Below are 22,232 nucleotides of genomic sequence, written 5' to 3'. Positions count from 1 at the left end.
TTTTTCCCTTTACTCAATTAACAACACGTTTTAAAGAAGAAAAGTAACTGTTCAAACTCAAAATATTATATCGTCTAGTACGTAGAATATTTTTTTGTAGCAGAACATTTTTAATGTGTAGAGATTAAGTATTGCCAATATGAATCAGACGTGTTTTCAACGATTACTGAACGAAAATATCTTTAAAAATTGTTAATAATAATTCTAGATAGAAGACGACGAATAATGAATCGGTCAGGAATACAAGACGTCGAATTTTAGAAGAAGAAGTAGGCTACGTATCTATTTCAGAAGTAGAGTCAATTTGGATATTACCATAACATAGCGAATTTTCGGACAAAACTGTTCAAAATATGAATAAGAACAGAAAACTGTTAATATGAATCAAAAGCGTTTGCTACAACGAAGAAATGCATGAAAAAATAACGGTCTGACCAAACAATTTTTATAGGTAGAAGGTGAATACTTTTTTAAATGGTAAACCTATGTGAGGAAATATAATATGGAAATGTGTGAAATAAAATATATTTAAAACATAAAGATAATTTCGATACAATCGTAAGACTTAAGACGGTGAATTTTTTAGAAATGAGTATTCTGTAATGTAAAAATATTACCAATATGGATCAGAAATATTTTCTACAACTGATTAACGACAAAATTCTCTAAGAAACGGTCTAATCAAAATGTTATTTACTACATAGAAGAGGGGAAAAATTTTTAAACGTTAATTAAGAGGGATATACAGAGTGATTCGTAACTGTGTAGTATATAGTAGTACAGAGCATTCTATACTAAAAATGAAACATATGTTGTTATATAAACTTATGGTCATGCCCATTTCGTTATGGAGATAATGATTGGAACAGTTAGAAAAAGACAACACGTAATTTTCTGAGTGTTCTGTTTATTGACAAGTTATTTACATTGCAAGTTCACAGAAGATGCTCGAAATGTCCACCATTCAACTTCACAACACAATTTCGCCCTCCTCCGCCATGAATGTCTTGCTCGTTGAACGATATTAGGCATGTCCCAAAATGTACTTCCTGCAGCCACAATAATTGCATTCAATATAAGTTCTCTCGTGGCGTGTCGTTGAGAGTAAACTAGTCCCTTCATGTGATCCCACAACCTGAAGTCGTAGGGAGTCAGATCAGGCGATCGCGCCGGCCATGCAATAGGACCGTTGCGTCCAATCCATCTGCCTGGATACAGTTAATTCAAATTACGTTCACTGCACGATGATACTGCGCAGGTTCTCCATCCTGAAGTAGCCACATGTTCAACCGTGTTGCCAGTGGTACATCGTTCATTTGTTGTGGTACTTCAGTCTGCAAAAAGCGCAAATACGCAACACCTGTTGAATGACTGTAGCGTTTCTCTCGTTTCATTTGTACTCAATGTGCACTGTATAGTGTCATCTGAGTGACTGATGCACGAATAGCTTCGACGTAACGGCAGTTCGCGCGTCCCGCAATGTTGCCATATCTCGATAACAAAGCCGTCACGGCTCATGGCCATTAGTTTATATGACAAAATCGGTTTATTTTGTAATACAGAGCATTCTGCAATACCGGTACTTTATAGTACATAATTACAAATCACCCTGTATAATACAGCAAATTTGTTTACGGAGAGAGGGGAATATTTCAGATGTACAGATAAACTGGACATTTCTATAAGAAATAAGATTATTTAGGAAGGGATCATTCAGACGTAGAGCTAATTGGATATTACCGTAAGATATGAGATGGAAACTTTTGGGGAAGAAAGTATTTCAGAAGACAAATTTTTAGGAAAGAACATTTCAGATATAGAGAGAAAAAATAGATACTGCCATTATATATGAAATGATTAATTTTTTTTAAGATAAGTGTTTCAGATATAGAGCTAAAACTGGATTTTGTTTATATGAATCAGAGGTGTTTTCTACTCCACTTAACAAACGTAAGCCTTAAAAAAATAATTTTTAAGGTATTAGAGGAAAAACACTCGACATTAATTATATCTGGGTTAATTACATTTTCTTATTTTCTAATAACAAAACATTTCTAATAGTACCTACTTTTTATTTAATGTTTTACGCAAGCTCAAGAGTAAATTTTATACCCACGGAATCTGAAATTAATTGCTGCACCAGATCACGAAAACGTAATAACCTTCATAAGCACCGAACAAAAATTTCCAGAGGACTGATTACGAGTGGACAGGCTAAATTATTCACAGCCCAGACGAAGTGTCTCCGGCCGATCGATCCGGGATATATTTAAAAGTCCGCAGAGCACTGTTACAGAAATATCCAGAAAAGTGACAATTCAAAATTAATAATGAAACATATGACTGCGCTCACTGCAATATTTCTCTGATAATTCTACCTCCTAAATAAGTGAGACAGTTTATGTATCTTGAAAGCGTCACGACGGAATGTAATGCCTTCCTGTTTGTCTTCCATTTTCATATGGAAATACTTCGCTTGTATGGTGTGTACTGATATGCTCACCGTGCTTAACCTTGAATGAATAAAAGCCGAGAAACTGTACAAAATGTTGTCCAGACGATGTACAGCTGCGAAGAAAATGTCCTTATCCACCCTAACCTAAAAATCAATTTGTTACTGTAATTTTTTCATAATTGGTTTTAAGTTTCTGAATGATATAATAGCATTTGAATCACAATTCTGAGACATAAATTTATCACCACCACAACCTCACATTTCAAGCAGGCCTACTACCATACCTATAAATGTATAAAAATGTGCGCAATCTGACCTTTATTTCATTTTTATCTCTTCCTCAATTTGTAAACTGCAATCTCGCGAAATTTACACCCTACACTGTTCGCACTCAAGCCAAAGTATCCTAGTACATGACGTCTCTACTCAAAGTGTACAATGTGCGCCAGATTTATACTTTACAAGCATTTCTACTGCCTGCACATGCGCTACCGGCTTCCATCATGAGACCCGCAAGATAGTAAAAGAATGCCTTCGACAGTTACCCATCATTACCACTAATTATTTTTATTGCATTTTAAGAAATATATTTATTTTAAAAACCGTTTCACATTAAGTGTAATATCATTTAGGGTTTCCGAGATTGAAATTCCTATTCTGTACTTAAAATACATAAGTTTTTCTAGCATGATGCTTTGTACGACTGGAAACTTCGGCATCTGGAAAATTCTCTGTAGGCCTTACCTTTCTTTGTACTTACCGGGCAGAGTTAGTGAAAATGTAAGAACCATAAACAAATAAACTCTGCTTTATAGTAAACCGAAACATGTGAGTATCGCGAAAGAAATAAATTTCATTCTAGCTCGTATTGACTGACAGACCCAGCAATAAACAACTCTTTCCATAGCGACTGAATCAGTGAAACTGTCTTGTGTTTGTATTGTGTTATCTTATTGCCATACCAGGCCTTGATTTAAGCTAGTGTACATAGCGCGAGGTACGTGAGGGAAACTCATAACACAGCCGAGGGCAGTAAAGTACCGCTTAACGGTAAAGTTATAAAACAGGAGCTCTATTACATTACTCACTAGTATGTATGTATGTATGTATGTATGTATGTATGTATGTATGTATGTATGTATGTATGTATGTATGTATGTATGTATGTATGTATTATGTATGTATGGTATTGTATGTGTATACATATGTATGTGTATAAATATTATTTCATGCTAATCGTCATACAGAATGCATAAGCTATTCGTACAATTAAATGGAATGAACATTTGCAGCTTTTAACAGATAATAAAACACTACCAGCCAGAAGATGTAAAAGTTTGAAAAAGAGTTACATATTTTTACAGATAGTGGGCTTACTGACCAAAGTAGTACACAGAGTTTTTCAAAAATACACGGCAAAATTTCAGGGTTGGATCCCACACATGTACGTGGTAAAAAAAATGCTATACAAACATGGATCCGGAAATTGATAACAAATTATTGAGATATCAGATATTCAAGTATGTTAGTGCTGCAAATTAATAGTACAAAATTAACATATAGCTAGCTAATCGTGGTTGATAATAGAGCATTGCTAAAGGAATCTGTTAGCACTTGTAGATGGATTGTAGTAGTTTAAACAATAATAGGTAGGCATAGGCTCACCATTACTGTACTGTGGACAAGGTTCCACTAGCAATCTGGCAACAGATGTACTTCATGCACGATGGTGCCACTGCACTTTTTTATCTTAATCTCCGTGTACACCTGGATAAACATTATCCTGATCACTGGGTAGGTAGAGGTGGACCAATTGCTTGGCCTCCACGCTCACCTGATCTAAACCCGTTGGACTTTTTTGTATGTAGAGGGGAGGAATTCAATGTCGTTACTATACTCAACTGCTGTGAATGATGAAGTAACACTTCATGCAAGAATTGTGCGGGATTGTCAAACAATACGTACAACACCAGACAGTTTTAAGCGTGCTCGTACCTCAATGAGACGACGAACAGAAGCCTGCAGTGTGGTATAGGGTGGACATTTCGAACACCTCTTGTAAGGTACTGAACACGGTGCATTATTTTAAAACTAAACTGGAGCTAGTAACGTACTGACATAAAATATTTGACTGTCTGATATCTCAATAATTATCATTTCTGGATGCGTGTCTATATAACATTTTCTGATTCTCTAAGTGTGTGGAATCCAACCCTCAAATTTTGCAGTATATTTTTAAACATCCTGTATATACAGAGTGCATCAAAGCACACGTATCACTCCCTTTTCTAGAAAAAAAAACATATTACATGAAACTGGGTGCCCGCGAAAAAAAATATGTCCTTACCAAAACCTATAGCCTATAAAGAATTGATTGGTGGCACTTCCATTTTTTCGGGATAAAAGAAAGTAGGAGTAACCGGGGTCAATTTTCAATTCTAAAATGAGAACCTACGTCGTATAAGATATCTTTAAAGAAGTAAATAATTCATATATTTTCTCCAATATTTATAGCTACTAATATTCACCCTATGTGATTAATTGAAGAATATGTCAAAATTTTTCGGATTGAGATTTGATTTAAAGACTTTTAAAAATAAACAACTTTTACTAAATTGCAAATAAGGTATTTCATTACTAGTAGCAGAGTTAGCAATAGCATCCTTTTACGCATAACAGTAACAGTGTGATGAGTTCACAGTGTCACCATCTCAGATTATTTTCAGGGTCGCAAAACACAGTCACAGACGATATTTGCATAACCGTACACGTCTTCAGAGAATCGTGCATGGGTGCACATCTAAGGAAGGATGTAACTTTCCCCTCCATTTTATAAAACGGAATGTCACTTATAACACTGCAATTTCATTAAACTCCTCACAATATACAGCAGCGATAGTCAACCTTTGTCTGATTTCCAATAACTGGGATCCATTTCCTTTCGTTCTTCTGCTCCTTTCGATTCGGTTTGCATCTTTTACTGCCTGTTACGATATCAGTCTATCATCTTTCAGTATTTCTTTGATCGTGACATACTTAAGGCTGGTTCACAATAAACCGGAAACGAGAATCGGAACGAAAACGAAAACGGTAATTGTTAAAATGTGTACATTTAAATGTGAGCATTCACAATTAACGAAAAGCTTGCCGGAGCCCGGGATCGGGAACGGAGAGTTGGCCAAGTTTCAACTTTGGCGTTCACGTTTCCGATCACAGCCCACTAGACTCATTCTATTGCCATCTAAAAGCTATTTTGTCGTCGTATATTTTGTAGAAAGAAGATCGTGACATAACCTATGCATTATTTTGTTCTGTGCTGTGCATCATGGAGCAAGTTTTATTTGATGAGATTCTAATTTTGAGTGGTGAGGAAAATCCTCACGTTTACGACAAGCGGCGCGCCTCGTGTAAAGATGAGAAAATGAAGGAGAATACGTGGTTTTCAATAGCTGCATCTTTGAGCACCGATCGTAAGTGAATCATATTTTATTACTGTATTGGTTGTATTACACACTACATATTCATGCTTCAATTCAACAACTACTGTTTGGTTCATTTTTGTTCTATTACAAATGTTTCTTCTCTAATTAATTATTTTACATTGTGGTAGACTTAAATAGGTTGTGATAATAAAGATGCATGGGCATATTTATAGTACCGTACATAATGAAATGTTTCAGTTGAAATTTCGAAGTTGGTTAACCTGTGTTTATGTTAGCTCCCTTGTACTCATGAGAGAATGACATTGGTCAATTATACACAAATAACATCAGAATGCGTAATATCGACTTTACATATCGTTAATGACATGCATATCGATGCATAGTCGTCTACGTTCTCGGTTTATTGTGAATCAAAAATTTTCATATTCACGTCCTCTGCTTCTCGTTTTCATTCTGGTTCTCGTTCCCGGTTTATTGTAACCAGCCTTTACTTATGGCTTTTAAGGAACCGGGAGGTTCATTGCCGCTCTCACATAAACATGCCATTGGTCTGTATCCTGTGCAAGATTAATCCAGTCTCTATCATCATATCCCACCTCTCTCAAATTCATTTCAATATTATCCTCCCATCTAGGTCTCGGCCTACCCAAAGATTTTTTCCCTCCGGCCTCCCAACCAACACTCTATATACATTTCTGGATTCGCCCATCGTGACATATGTTTTGAAAATGACCCAGGTAGTCTGATGGTCTTCGCTGTCAAAGCAGAAGTCCGTGCATTACTTTTACATTCTTGAGTAAACTGTTCGTTATAAAATTATTCGTACATAAGCTGTCCTACATTAACCTTACTGAAATTAACATCCTATACATAGAGAAATTCGCGTACACGTTAGTATTCTCATAGACAAAATTACTCTTGAAGTAAGAAACCAAACCTAGACCATCCCAATCTAATAAAATTATAATTATATTAGGTCTAATTATTAAAAACATCATTGATATTACAAACATAAGAACCAACAAAATAATCGATTAATATTCATGTCGCCACTTATATAATCACCCTAAGCAACCTAACAGACTGGTTCCATAATAAAACTGATAACACGGAATAAAAAATAAGCGCGGTCGTTCAATACTCGAGAGAAGTCTCATAAAACACGCATTTTAGGGCAAATACCAATAGGTTACAGTTTTACCGATAATTATACTGCGGCTGAAATTAATTTTGTAATTAACATCAGTTGGAAAAGGTGAGAGTCCAAGGAAATAAAATTGGTCTAACGATCTAATGTACCTTAAATATTATCTGAATCTTAATTGCAAATTAATAAATTATATTCTCCCTATGACACAAAATGTGCTCTTATTACAAGGTTATTGAAATATGTGACAAATTTTTGTATGTAACTGATAGAAAAGGGAAGAATGCCCATAGCTTTTCAAGTGTACAGTAGTAACATCACACCGATTAAGAAAGTGCAGTTTGACCGATATGCATTTATGGCCACAATAAAGTGTTATAAAACTTTGTAATACACTGCAGAATCTTAAAGTAAGTTTTTCTTTCAAGTATTCTCAAAAAAATATGGAAATTCTTCCCTTACCCAACGTATAGTATGTTATTTCCTGTCATCAGGAAGTTCCGCAACATTGCTATAGTAACTAGCGGACGGAATGTTGTTATTTAAACCTGAGTTCGTTGTGTATTCGTAAGTGACCCGGCGATGCCCTGTTGTCAAACTAAGTAGACTTTCAGTCTATTTTCTAATTATTCATACACTTATTTATAAAATGCATAATAGGTTTTCTATTTATTGTAATACATTTTATCGCCCCCTTCAGTCTGCACAGTTATATCACTTCCATCTTGTATACGTAAAGTCTTAGAAAAACGTTTTGTCGCACAGATACTTTTTAAGACCCAGAAAGGAGGCAGTGCGCATGATCAGAGGACGAGCGACCTGGTTCACAAGAGGACTAATTGGGGTAATAAAATTAGTTTTGTTTCGTTGTATGTCTGATCATGCGCACTGCCTCATTTCTGGGACATATAAAGTATCTGTGCGACAAAACTATTTTCTAAGACTTTACGTAGATTCGTAACGCTACCAGCAGAATTACAAACAAAATGCCTTCCTACTAAGAGGAACAAAAGTAGCCTACTTCACTTTCGATTTGTTTCGATCACATTGCCCTACTTCTCTGGCTTATCGTGTGACACGAATTCGTCACAAACGCAAAACAGCCTAATTGTTTTGAACTATAGACAGATGCGGACGTATTTGTAGTATAGGTATGCGAGCTAACTAAAGGGTGGAGGGGAGTAAAACAAGGGTGGAGGGAAGTAAAACAAGGACAGAGGGGAGAGCGCACATTAAGGAACTTTTCCCCATATCTATTGAAAGAGTAATATTATTCACAGTGTGACACAGGAATTGAATCGGGGGAAACATGTAAAAACACATAATGAGAAAGTATACGTCATTGTCATGTTATTAATTTTTACTCTTAATCTGCCTTGCCTCATGCTGACAACTTGACTAAGAAATCACGCTTATTTGCGAATATCCAATGTTGGTTCATACTATCGTGAAGGCAGAGATAGAGATGATAAAAAGAGCCGGCAGAGATGACCAAAAGAGCCAACCATCTATGGAAGAAGAAAATGAAGATTCTCTTATGCTCGGTTTCTGGTACACTTCAGTTAACACTCAGTTACTTAACTGCTCTTATAAATTTAACTGCACTGATAACTTCCATGAGTTTCAGGCACGTTAAATGTAGATTTATCAGCGCTTGTAACTAACAGTTGAGGTAACTTCAAGTTCAGTATCTGTTGTCGTCCATAGATGTTAGTGATTTTTTTTATAGTTACTTATAGTTACTTTCGTTTGCAGAAGTTTTCAGTAGTAATATTGCTGATAGGTCACAGTGAGCTCTGTACTAGTAGGAGCAAGGCTTTACAATTAAAGAGCCGTGTGATAAATGATAATATACATGTACACTTTCTTCTCAATCGTAATATGATTAAAAAGCCGTAATTGTTGGTATTTGGCGTGATCATCGAGGCAGGCTAAATAATACTAGTGAAGAGAGAGTTAGATGTAACTTCTGCCACAAAACTGCAACCGTAGTCAGCTGTGGTGGCTATGGTAGCCATATTGATAAACAGGTAAAAATATTTTACATTCGTTCATACGAATGCTTTCATGTGTTCAAATGACTTTTCGGAGCCCGAAATACCATTGACATTGGTAGAGCATCCAGAATTAAATATTCCTTGACAGACGATATAGAATTTGAAGTTGTAAGTAAACAAAACGCAAAATTTTTAAAACTCTACCTATAATAAATTAATTTATTGTAGTGTTTATTATTATATTATTATTATTATTATTATTATTATTATTATTATTATTATTATTATTTAATATCAGTTATAGTTTACGAAACAGTAATGCAGTAGCGCCGCATGTCGGTATTTGTTCGAATCAGTACTAAGTCAGGTACCTATAGGCCGGGGCACAGATAACTATAAAAATGACGATAACTGTAGTTTCGGAAACTCATTTTAAACATATCAGCACGTTAAATCGTAGATAACTCTATATGCACAGGTAACTGTCTTTCCAGAAATCGAGCATTAATCTATTTTAATCTCAGGTGGCTGGTCGTCATGAAACCAGTACTATGTTCCGGAGAACGGTCATAGTGAACTGACAGGACCGGGTATTTCTTCGATGACAGATACGTCATTACGATGAATTGATAGAATGTCAGAGAAAACATGAGTACCCCAAAGAAAAACCAGATGTTTAGTTATATTAATTTCATGTTTCGAATGCTTAATTTTAGGAAGGGAAGTATCTGCAGAATAACAAGAGCACAAACCATACATTTCTTCCTTGAAGTCAAGATGGGTCGCAAGTCAGTCGGAAGTGGTCGGTTAGATAAAAATTGGTGTCATTTATTTCCGATTAGGTATACTCTGTTCACAGTTTTTCCTCATCCTACATCGACAAAATAGTTACATTTTATCTTTCATCCCCTCCCCTCACATTATGATCTTCCGTAATGCAAAAATCAAATAGGCTACACTATTATGTATGAGCACTTACTACAAACCAGATATCAAATCTTCCTTTACGCTTCATGTTGAGTCATAATTTCAGTAATTCAATCCAATTCTAACTCATGTCTATCCAAGCTAAGAACCGTGTTAGACCAAAACAATATAACGTCACTGGCTGATCCGCGATTCGATGAAAGCCAATATACGCTACAATAGTTCCGTAAATATTTAATTAACTAACGTTTTTACACATATGTCGATTCAAATCAGTGCAATGTAATTATCCATTATGCTAGATTAAAAGGAACCTAATGTACCTATACATTAATGTGAACTTGATCTTTTCTGTTTACCACGGCGTAGTGATACATTAGTATGGTTCTTGATATTTAAGAGAGAGAGAGAGAGCAGCCATTAAACAAAATATTGTAACAGGCCTAGTCAAACATAAAACTAAAAGTAAAAACTTCATAATTAAAATATAAGATCTAATTTACCAGACATTTCAAACTCATTGGATAGATAATATTCATAAAACAATTCCTACGTATTAAAAATATTGTGTTGGCCTATGCCACAGTTATTTGCCCAAAATTAACTAAATGTAAATTAATTTCAAATCTGTTGCGTAGATCTGTCCACGCCCTATTTTTTCCCCTGGAAAAATGTTCCATTTAAGAGGGGTTCAAGCAAATTGGGGGAAGTTGCAACGAACTTATCATGACGGTGGTAATCGATTTAAAAAAGAAATCCATGTGAGTGGCAATGGGGATACATACGTATGAAGATGATTTAAAGACATTTAAATAATTTGGATGATGACGGTATGGAGAGTGTGGTAGTGATAAGACGTAGGAAAATTTTAAACCACATGAATAGTGATGACGGTGACGATTTAACGAAATTTAAGCCATATTCATAGTGGTGAGTTAGCGAAATTCGAATCCTGTGGTTGGTCATGGTGATGATTTAGCAAAATTTAAGTCATTTACATGGTGATAATTTAGAGAAATTTAAGTCATTAGCATGGTGGTGATTTAGCGAAATTTAAACCACGTACATACTGATTATTGTGAAATTCAAATCATATGAATGGTGTTGGTGGTAATTTAACTAAATTTAAATCATGAGGGAATATAAACCATGAGGATGATAGTGGTAACAGCAAATGTACGTCACATACTGTAGATAGTGGTGGTGGTCATACTGAGAAATTTGAAGCACGTGGATTATTATTATTATTTAGCGCAATTCAAACAATGGGGATAGTGATGATTTAATTAAATTTAAACATTGTCGATAGTGGTGGTGGTGTTGATACAGCAAAATTTTAACCACATGAATTTTAACGATAATGGTGACGATGATTTAATGAAATTTACGTCTGTGGATAGTGGTATGGATGATTATAATTCAGATTAATTTAAACCATGTGGGCGCTGGTAATGATGATTTAACGTAATATAAGTCATGTAGGTGGTGGTGATAAGGTAAAAGGTAAAAAGGTATCCCCGTAACATGCCATGAAGGCACTTAAGGGGCATGGAGGTAGAGCCCTATGCTTTCCATGACCTCGGCACTAGAATGAGGTGGTGTGGTCGGCACCACGCTCTGACCGTAAGAATGGTTATAATTTTGCAAAATTTAAATCATAAGTACGAAAAAAAAAATTAAACCAGGTGTGTTACAAACATTATCATAATTACACGGACTAAGATTTTATTTTATACCTTCGCCTCACGAAATAAACCATGTTCATATAATCCACCAAACAACCCGGTGACTGTCAATTTCTCCTTTCTCCAAGACTCTATTTCACTACTAATTTCGGCACGTGATCTTCACTCAATAAATGATCAACATTATTACATGCAAGTGTCATTTATTACAAAATCACGTCACTAATGCCGAAGAGAAAATCTGTGTAGAGCTTATAACATGCCAATACACGACACAAGATGACGCGAAAGTACGCTAGGTTTTCATTAAACTTTTCGAAAAATATTTACAGGCCTAACGTACTTTCTCTGTGCATTGTAGAGTGAGAAAGTAAAAGTCTACCTGTGGATCAGATTCACGAGAGTCTGCACCAAGTTGCTGTGCATAGCCGCGTGTATCCCACACGAAACTGATATAAATTTCAACTACGATATGCAACTGAAAGTCATTACGAAACAAAAATACCTGATTCTCGTCCTATTGTTTGCGAAAATATTTAACATATTAATTCAGTGCTTTACTTCCGACCATTTCAATTAGAACGCTTAAGGGTCTACTCAGTTCTTGTGAAATTATTAAGATTTGAAAGTGAGTGAGGACGATTCCAGCATTTGCCTAGAAGAAAACCACGAACACCTAATCAGAATAGCCTGATCCACTGCATAAAAGTCTGCGTGTTAATCTGTAGTCTCCTTCACATAATTTCAGAATGCATTAGAATTATAGGTGCTTCTGAGAAAATAACGCACGCAAATCATGCTAAGCACAAGTCTGGTGTTATGGTTTATAACGACGAAAGATCATCAATTTCTTTTAAACGTTCTTTTTTTATTATTGGTTTATTTTAAGACGATTTATCAACACCAATGGTTGTCTAGCGTCAGAGTGAAATGAAGGCGATAATGCCAGCGAAATGAGTCCAGGGTCCAGCGCCGAAAGTTACCTAGCATTTTCTCTTAATGTGTTGAGAGGAAATCTCAACCAGGTAACTTGTACCAACCAGGATTTGAATATGGGCCCCCTCGTTTCATGGTCAGACATGCTAACCGTTGCTCCACAACGGTGGACTTGTAAACGTTCTAAAGTCGATAACCCATCATTTTGTTTGTACAAACTTCGATCAATTCATTAATCGTTATAACCTCTTTCGTGACAATAGAAAATGCTTATTAATCATTTTAATTGTCGACAGCAAAACGTAATTATACTGTACGTACTGTACTGTACTGTAACACATTACAGCTCGATTACAATGGAAATTCATACTCTCTTCTGCGGTGCAGTTCCGAATAATGAATGTGTAAAAGAAAAATGCTATCGCTACAATTTTAATTAGAATATCCAGAACTGATACGAAGGTAAATACTACACAAGTCTACAGTCGAAATCTGGACCTCGCAAAAAAAAAAAAAAAAAAAAAAAAAAAAACTATTGTCATTCATCTGGGTACCGGACGCCAAACACCAAAAATTATGTAAAATCAAAATACCTTTTACAAAAAGATTTTTCTGTACTGGAATGACAAACAACACCGCCACACAAAAGCACAAACATCCGCCATATTGAAACAAGATGGCGGCAAATCAAATTTTAGACAAATAAGAGTACATGCATTTAAATTAAGCCTTGGACATGGCGAGCACGTAAAAATTTATTTCAAGTGTAAACATGCTAGCCGCATTTAAACGCCATCTTGAAACAAAATGGCGTCACGAAACAATTCTTACCGGTCCAGCCGATACACCACGACACAATACATCGCAGCAAGCTGTCATCGCTCATCAGCACACGGACGGGACCTACCTGCTGCAGCGTACCAGAGCGCTACAAAACCCGGGGACCCACTGAGCTAGCCGCCGGCCCGCCCGAACGTCCGCGGCGAGCCTCGCGCGATCGATCACGGTGCGCAGCCACGCACCACGCCTCGTAACCGGGTTCGACACCCGAACGCCATCTTGCCGTCATTTCGAGATCACAGTGCGTCCAGACCCACCCCAACCCAGCCCTAGCCACGGGCTCAAACTCCGTGACGTGCGAAGCGCTTGTGGTAGGCTCGGATCACTCGCGGAGCCGCGTTGGCTTTCTAAGCTGGAGACACGAGTTTAAATCCCGAGGAGTCCAAGGCAAATTTCTGAATTTCTGGTGGAGAAAAACGGCGTTGGAGCAGCTTCTAGATACTTCCGCTATTTCTTCCATCATTCCACCACATACATAAACAGCTCCTTAAGTTACTCCTTGATATATTTTTACTTTATTTCCTATTTTCGTACTAGATCCTATCACTATTCCTGTTCCATGATCTATCACAAAAGCTTTTCCTATTTCTGCAGAAGCATGAATGTCTACTCCAGCTTTACTATGACCTACATACTCTGGAAATATGCATGCACTTATGCCTTAAAAATACCAAAATATGTCGTAAAAACTTGTAAATATGACGGAAAATAAATTAAATGTCGTCCAAAAATTACTTAAATGTTTATATTCACCATTCTACATTTTTTTAAACATTTACTCCATGTATTGGCCATAGAGGACTGTTCAGCCTATAAAAATAGAAAGGGGGAAAAGAGGTGTGAAAAAATATGTCCAAAGTTTGTCCTCTGCGTGGCTAATTCTTTCACAGCTATGTTAATAGGGTCTGTTCATGAATTACTACCTGTCAACAGGGAAGTTTGAATCTCTTAAGCGTCACATGTTTCGGGGGGTTGAAGGGGGATGAAGATGAAACCGATCAGCAACAATCTGGCCATATTCCTGATATTCTTTTGTCATTTATGTTTTTACAACTCACTGCTGGCGAATTCAGTTATCTTTAAACTTCAATGAACCACAAAATATTTCTAAGGAAAGGAAATCCAAAATTAATAACCAAACGCAAACTAAATCTCTTGCCGTTATTGGCATAAAACGTGTGACTAATTATTGGAGAAGTATTAAATCAACTGTAGTGTAATCAAAAATATACATTTATACAATCGTTTTGATCAAAAGACTTCATGGTAAAATATACATTTATATGTATGTATGTATGTATGTATGTATGTATGTATGTATGTATGTATGTATGTATGTATGTATGTATGTATGTATGTATGTACGTACGTATTCACACTGCAAATGGGTAGCCTATATACCCGATGGCAATGGTAACTAATTACACTCAATAATGACAATTAACAATAAACACAATTAATAAAAATGCAATTAATAATAAATTAATAATAATAATAATAACAATAACAGGGAGAATCCTAAATTAAATGAAGCACAATCACTTAAAATAACATTTAAAATAAATCTAATTTGTATCTTAACCCTAAGTTCGAACTAAAACCCACGAGTATGACATGTTCATACCTACACAAGTACCTTTCAGCACTACACTCATTTCGCTGGCACTCACTCACTGCACTGGAACTACGACACATTTCACTGATTCTATCCTGATTTCACTAACACTTCAAAAACATTTCACTGTTCAAATACTTTGCACTGCCACTATAAACTATAAAGTTTCACTGACAGAAACACACTTCGCTTACACAACACACTTCTTCACTGATATAACACTTCAATAACAAAATATCAATTACACCCTTTAAATAGTGTGTATAATATACTACCGTCTATTAGTAAAGTCCTTAAACCTGTTTTAAATACATTTTTGGTTATTGGTAAAGTCTTTAGTAAGTCTGCAGGTGAAGCATTCCAGTCTCTGATAAATAAAAATCGTATCATCGAGTTCAGGAAAGCTAGAAATGTGTTTAATTTAACTTAAATTTGTAAAAGAGACCAGAATAAAAATATGACATATCTTGGAAATCAGAGCCCTATTCATAATTATTTCTATCAGCAGTAAGCTACAGCAGCAACAGATGTACAGTAGTGGCAAAAAAAAAACCCGGACCGACCCTTGTAGCTGATTTCAGAGCCTTGTTCACTCCAGAGTACGATTGACTGGTAACTAAGACTTTCGTGGTTCGAATCCTGCCTGGGAAGGAAACCTTTTTTTTTTTTTTTTTCCTTATTCAAATGTATTCCTAATACTTTTCGATTGCAGCGATATTTTACTACTTAACTTATTATTCCCAGAACATGAATTTTACCAGAAATCGAAAAGTATTGGGAATAAATTTGAATAAGGAACAAAAAAAGTTTCCTTCCCAGGCAGGATTCGAACCACCAAAGTCTTTAGTTACCAGTCTATCGTGCTCTGTAGTGAACAAGGCTCTGAAATCAGCTACAAGGGTCGGTGCGGTTTTTTTGCCACTGCTGTACAATATTAGCTTCTCTATAAGGGAGAAAGCATTGATTTTGTGAAGAGTCCTTAATATGAAGTTACGATGTATTTAGGAAAAGACTGATCAGTGAACACTACAGTTAACTGTTTATCTAACGACGCTGCATCAATTTCGTGATAATCTAGCGTCGATGGAACTGGTGACAGCGAAATGGTTTTTGGACGAGATGCGTCCGAGAACTCGTCTTGATTATATGACGTTTGGCTTACGGTTGGTTATAAAACCTGAGCCAAAAATAATGACAGATTTACATGGGATACATAATTTTGTCATTTATTAATATCAAATTATTATTTTACGTTAGAAGAAATAAACTGTTTTAATTATTTAGAATGTTAGCTTTCTTAGAGATAATTACGAAGTTTATAAACAAATAAAAGAAAATTACGGCCACTTCATCAACGTTCGTCATATTCTTGCTTGTCAATTGTCTTAACATTTCATTAAAATAAACGCTTCAATACCCAACAATAATAGATTGATTCAAAGTATCTTAAAAATGCCTTCTTTTCTATGGCAGTCTATCATACTTCTGCCAGCAGATTAAGTCGGCGAAGATAACATTCTTTGGAATTGCATGCAAGAAACTCTCGAAATGTTATACAGTCCTACTAAAATTTGATTGGAATACCACTCACGCAGAATCTGTCATCCACCGAAATAAACCGTAACCTAGTGCAAAGTTTGGGCTATAAGCTGGATGCGGTAAAATCTCAAGACCTGGAGACTTGGTTTGTGTCAAACATAATCGATGTTCCGAACATTTCTCAAGATAGTAAAGAACTCGCTTTCGATTAACTAAAGAAGGTAGCGATTACGTTGTACACCACAATTTTTTTAATACAATTCGCCATTAATAGTTCAACCATCCTGAATAAGTTCGAAATGAAGTAGCTCTTCAAAGTTTTACCAATGACAGCATAATTGTCGAACTATGGGTTGTGTTTATTGGTTACAGAGTGCACAATTTTCTCGTTTTCTGATTGCGTAAAAGGGCTTTTTTTGCGTGAAAAAACGCTCTTCCAAAATCGGTCATCTAAAGATTTTGAAGCTGTAGACGGCAATTTTCACTCCGTCGTTCGGCTTGTGCATTTCTAATTCTTTCGAGTCCAATTATTCGCAAAGTGAAGTTCTCACAAGTGACAAGAAATACGTAGTTGACTACAAAAGATCAAGTGTTGGCAGTTCTCGGAGATTTCATAGATGTAATTCGCAGAGCCCCATCTTCGTGAGATAGTCGCTTCTATCAATGTTTGTCAGGCTCAAATGTTAAATGTTATGTTTTATTTAACGACGCTCGCAACTGCAGAGGTTATATCAGCGTCGCCGGATGTGCCGGAATTTTGTCCCGCGGGAGTTCTTTTACATGCCAGTAAATCTACTGACATGAGCCTGTCGCATTTAAGCACACTTAAATGCCATCGACCTGGCCCGGGATCGAACCCGCAACCTTGGGCATAGAAGGCCAGCGCTATACCAACTCGCCAACCAGGTCGACGTCAGGCTCAATGCTGTCAACTTATAAACGTAGCACGTAAAATACAGCTAGAAGTAGCTAAAATTGCAAACTAAAATAGTTGCAGAGAAAAGCTAAATGAATTCAATCAATGGAAAATATAATCTCTTCATCCCCCACCCTCGAACTCCAACAGCACTATACTATAGGATGAGTTATAGCAGGGCTGGGCACTGGGAGCGAATCCAGACTCTAAACGAAGACGCTTAATATACATCCGCCACGGCATCAACTCTGCGCGGTGTTCGGCGGGGAAGAAAGGGCTTGAGTTTTTTTAAGTAGGTTATTTTACGACGCTTTATCAATAGCTTAGGTTATTTAGCGTCTGAATGAGGTGAAGGTGATAATGCCGATGAAATAAATCCGGGGTCCAGCACCGAAAGTTACCCAGCATTTACTCGTATTGGGTTGAGGGAAAACCCCGGGAAAAAACCTCAACCAGGTAACTTTCCCCGACCGGGAATCGAACCCGGTCCACCTGGTTTCGCGGGCAGACGCGCTAACCGTTACTCCACAGGTCTGGACTGAAGGGGGTTGAAAGAGAAGTCATATGGCTCCCCGTGAGAGAGTAGAATCCGCTCTTGGTGCCAAGCCCTGAGTTATAGTATTGCCGCTGTGGTACCTACCACTTTAATCACACTTGGGGAAGTTTATGTGAATAGCAGCAGTTATTGGTTTTCAGACCAAAACGTACAAACAAAATGGCATTTAATGTTTGTTTCATCACCCATTTTCTTCATTTTGACTGACTAAAAACACGTACCGTATATAAGAAATTTTAATATGCAGACTTAATACTGAAAATGCCAATGACACATGTTCTTCATAGGGAATTTTTTCCACAGCATTTCTGTATAATACAGAAATTCTAGTAAGATCGGCGTTCTTAGAATCAGAGTTTAGGAAAAGTGGTAACTGAGGAAGTCTCTATGAAGAAAGCAATGCTGTATCATTGGACTACGGCCAAATTGAAAAGTTATCTTTAAGCTTTAAAACAAAATGTCATATAACTTACTTTGTTCTGTTTCTTTCTAAAAAAAAACACACACACAAACATATCTACTATTAATTATATTTCATAAAAAATTAAGGAAAATTCACGTTTTTCTGAAAAAATTAAAAGAGCAAAAAACGAGCTCAAGTGAAAACACGTTTTGCAATGCTTCTCAGTTTCTTGTACTACTAACAGCAGAAGCGCGTCTAAAGATACGATTATAGGTTTATCCTGCGCTCCGATTCCATTATAGATCTTCCATTACCATATCACTCCTGTCTTGTGATCGGTTGAATTATTTCCTTTGATGTAAACTTTAAAGCCTGTGGTTATCAAGCTTCTAATTTTACGTTAGTGTTTCCGCTAAGTGAATGAATCATAAATGGTCGTATTATAGATGAAATAATTCTTAGTTTTCATTTGAACGTTAAGCCTATGTTTGCATTTATATTTGCATTATAATAATGGGCCCTACTTCAAAGATTCTTTACGGAGATCGTTTTACGGACCACTGGAATCCCTGAAGTTTGGCGCAGACGCCTCGATATTTTGGAATGATAAACAAGCAAGAAAATGCTTACCTAGTCGACGTTGCCTCAGCTGCCGACTTTCAGATAAAGAAACTCTAGTTCCATCTCCAGCATGTTTTTTTGTTTCTTTTTTACTTGGTTGTTTAACGATGCTGTTTCAACTACTAGGTTATTTAGCGTCGAAGGGATTGGTGATAGCGAGATGTATTTGGCGAGATGAGTCCGAGGATTCGCCATAGATTACCTGAGAATCGTCTTACGATTGGGGAAAACCTCAGAAAAAATCCAACCAGATAATCAACCCAAACCGCGCCCGAGCGCAACTCTCCAGCATGTTTTGAGGGATTAGTGGAAGACGAAGATAACACGAGGCATCTATACTCTGAATACTCCAGTTTTCCTTATTATCTCGCTATATTTTTTAACGCACAGATATATTCCTGAAGAAACCGAGTGTCGCGAAGATAACAATTTCTCACGATAAGTTCTATATATTTCACAGAAATTAATTTCCTTTTGTCATGCTGAAAAATATATTGTTTATAGTTTATTCTCTTAAAAATAATCGAAATACATACATAACAGGTCCAGGTCCATTCATAAGTTTGTAGCGTTTTTGTTTTCCATGACAAGAGCTTTTACAAGACATTTGTTTGGAATTTATCATTATTTGTAATTTTAATGTCACAGTATTGAGTTACTGTATACGTCTTCAATTTTTCAATTCTTAAGAAAGTTTGTATTAATTTTGGGCTAAGGAAAATGGAGTGTCAAGTAAAAAAAAACATTTTTGACATCCTTTTCAGTTTAACCGAGGAGTGAAGGCATCGGAGACCGCTAGAAGCATTTGCGCCGTTTACGGGGAGAATGCCATCTTGGAAAGTACGACACGAAAATAGTTTTCTCATTTCAAAGAGGTTCATTTTGACACGAATTATAATAAAATGAGAATGTGTTAATAAGGTGAGAAATTTTAAATTATTCTAATAGCATTTTTTAACAATTTTAACTGAAAACAACATTGTAATTTTTATCACGTGTAATTGTAACAAATAAGATATTCGTGTTAAAGACATTTTTGCAATCATTAATTTAAGTACTTCTATTATAGTCACTGTTAATTACTAATGATGGGGAAGCAGTAACCCCGAAACATGTCTAATTAAAGAAAAATAATTCATTCGTCATATGAGGAGACAAAGAGGAAGACTGAAAACAGGAAAGACTGGAGATTGCTGTCATTGGACAGAACACTATGAATTAATTCATTCATTCGTGAAATGTGTTCATGCAACTGTTCTAATTATTTATTGTGTTTTAATTATATTTTAAGAACACGTATTATATTAAAGAAAATTTAAACTTCAACACCGAAATGTAATCGAACTGGAAACGCTAGTTCTATAATTCCTGCGCTGCTCTTTTTCCTTGAACCTGAGTTATGCAACTATCAATTCCAAGAAATTATTGCAAAATGAGAATATAAGTGAATGCGCTACTCTCCACTAAATACTTCAACCGGCTACCTGACAGCAGTGTCACAATATGTTCTCTTTCTAACTTCACAGTTTACTCACGTGCTTGTCCCGTTTTCACTGTATTTGATTCCTCTAGATTAAAAGCCCCCTAAAGACCATTTTGTTCAGAACTGAGTAATGCTCACATATTGCTTGCTAAGAATGAATACTAATGATTTATATAGTTCGAATTCAAAAAGCCACTAAAGCAAAGGGTTTGTTAAAAGTCACTGTTAGGTTGAAAATTCCCTCTATTTTCCACCAGTTACTGTCAAAAATTCTTTAATTTGTGAAAGTGGATACAAGGGATTTTGAATCTATAGGATTCATTTCTCGCCCTCTTTACTTTGGTCGTCCAGCTTCACTTCTTCCTATTGGTTTAATTAGTATTTTCTTTACGTCATTCATTTTACGTACTCTATATTAATTTATTGCGCAAATGTGTATAGGCCTACTTCTTCTATGTCTTTTACTTACTATTTCTTCCCTACTTTTTCTATGCCTTTTTACTATTTCTTCTCTTATGGTAGGCCTACCGGTACATTTCTTACCCATGTCCCTTATGTAGGCCTAAATACGTAATATGTATTGCAGTAATTGTAGAGTGTATATATATATATATATATATATACACACACACACACATACATATAATTTTAATTTACGAAACATCACCGGAGCGGACTATCTAACATGACAAAGTACAGTGTACCTAACAAAATATAATAATTTTAAATAATACAACATGAGAACATAAATATAAATTTAGAGTGCATGTAACATACAAAAAGTATAAATAATATAAATAATTGAAATTATGTGCTGTTCTTACATAAATATTTCAAAATCATAACAGACGACTTAGGGCCATAATGGCAATTTCTTTACAGATTGTTCTCGGTCAATTAAACTGTTCATAAATGTTTTTAAAATATTTTGTCATAGTTCAACTTCCACTGAATAGGCCCATAATTTCATGGAGATTTCTCATAAGATAAACGAGAAACTTATTTTGCATAAATATGAGTTTGCAAATGCTATAAAAAATTTAAGAGCTTCTTTTGCAAGCTCAAGATATTCTTTCATTACTTTGATTCAAAATTGGTCTACGCTCTGCGAAAAAAAGAAGAAAAAGAAAAAAAGAAAACTTCTATCAGTACGTACATATTTCAATGAGTCTTTCCTTAATATATTTTTAAGGCCAGTTGAACGTATCTGTCTAAATACGAAATCAATATACGTTACTTGAATTAACAGAACACAATAGCAAACTCCGTGTAAGTTAAGTCAGCTGTTGTGTAGTGGTCATTGTAGCAACGTCGCATCTCTACCAATATTACCCAAAGCTGCCAGGTGCAAAGTTACAACGGCCTGGGTACAGAAGAGATCTTACTGAAGAGGATACTAAGGACAGATTTGTGGAGGAGCAAAATGTCTTTGGGTAAAGAATAACTTATAGTACAGCAGAAAAATCCTTTTTAAAAAAGTAATACATTACATTCCTCGCGTATCTTTCCAGATGAATTGATCTGCAAGCACCGAACACGAAAATATACTCTGATGTACGCTGACGGCATGCCAAGTGTCACTATGTTCGTATCAGATATGCCGAAAACGTTCATTTCCTGTAAAATCTCGAAGTAAATTTGTTATACAATCACAATATCTACAATTTAC

The 22,232-nt window shown here is 35.9% G+C and overlaps 1 protein-coding gene and 1 long non-coding RNA gene across 8 annotated transcripts in view; both read right to left on the bottom strand.

Annotated features, from left to right (window-relative positions):
* cyst (rho guanine nucleotide exchange factor 18 cysts) overlaps positions 1–22,232 on the bottom strand; it is a 245,364-nt gene that overhangs the window by 199,159 nt on the left and 23,973 nt on the right. For 4 of the 7 annotated variants that reach the window (XM_069825938.1, XM_069825942.1, XM_069825940.1 and 1 more), the window contains exon 1: positions 13,422–13,512. The exons of 2 other annotated variants lie outside the window; for them this stretch is intronic. In XM_069825938.1, the coding sequence (XP_069682039.1) occupies positions 13,422–13,476 (55 nt within the window). In that variant the 5' untranslated portion in view covers positions 13,477–13,512. Of the gene's footprint in view, positions 1–13,421; positions 13,599–22,232 lie in introns of those variants that run through there. One more of the 7 variants, XM_069825945.1, reaches the window with a different exon arrangement.
* On the bottom strand, positions 888–2,995 carry LOC138699794 (uncharacterized). The gene is made up of 2 exons (XR_011332079.1): positions 2,069–2,995; positions 888–1,334 (listed from the first exon to the last, which is right to left on the bottom strand). It is a non-coding gene; the product is annotated as an uncharacterized lncRNA (long non-coding RNA).

The sequence above is a fragment of the Periplaneta americana genome, chromosome 5, assembly GCF_040183065.1.
Source record: "Periplaneta americana isolate PAMFEO1 chromosome 5, P.americana_PAMFEO1_priV1, whole genome shotgun sequence".
Taxonomy (NCBI): domain Eukaryota; kingdom Metazoa; phylum Arthropoda; class Insecta; order Blattodea; family Blattidae; genus Periplaneta; species Periplaneta americana.
Note: the sequence above shows the minus strand (reverse complement) of the source record. Positions and strands in the feature narration are given on the sequence as shown.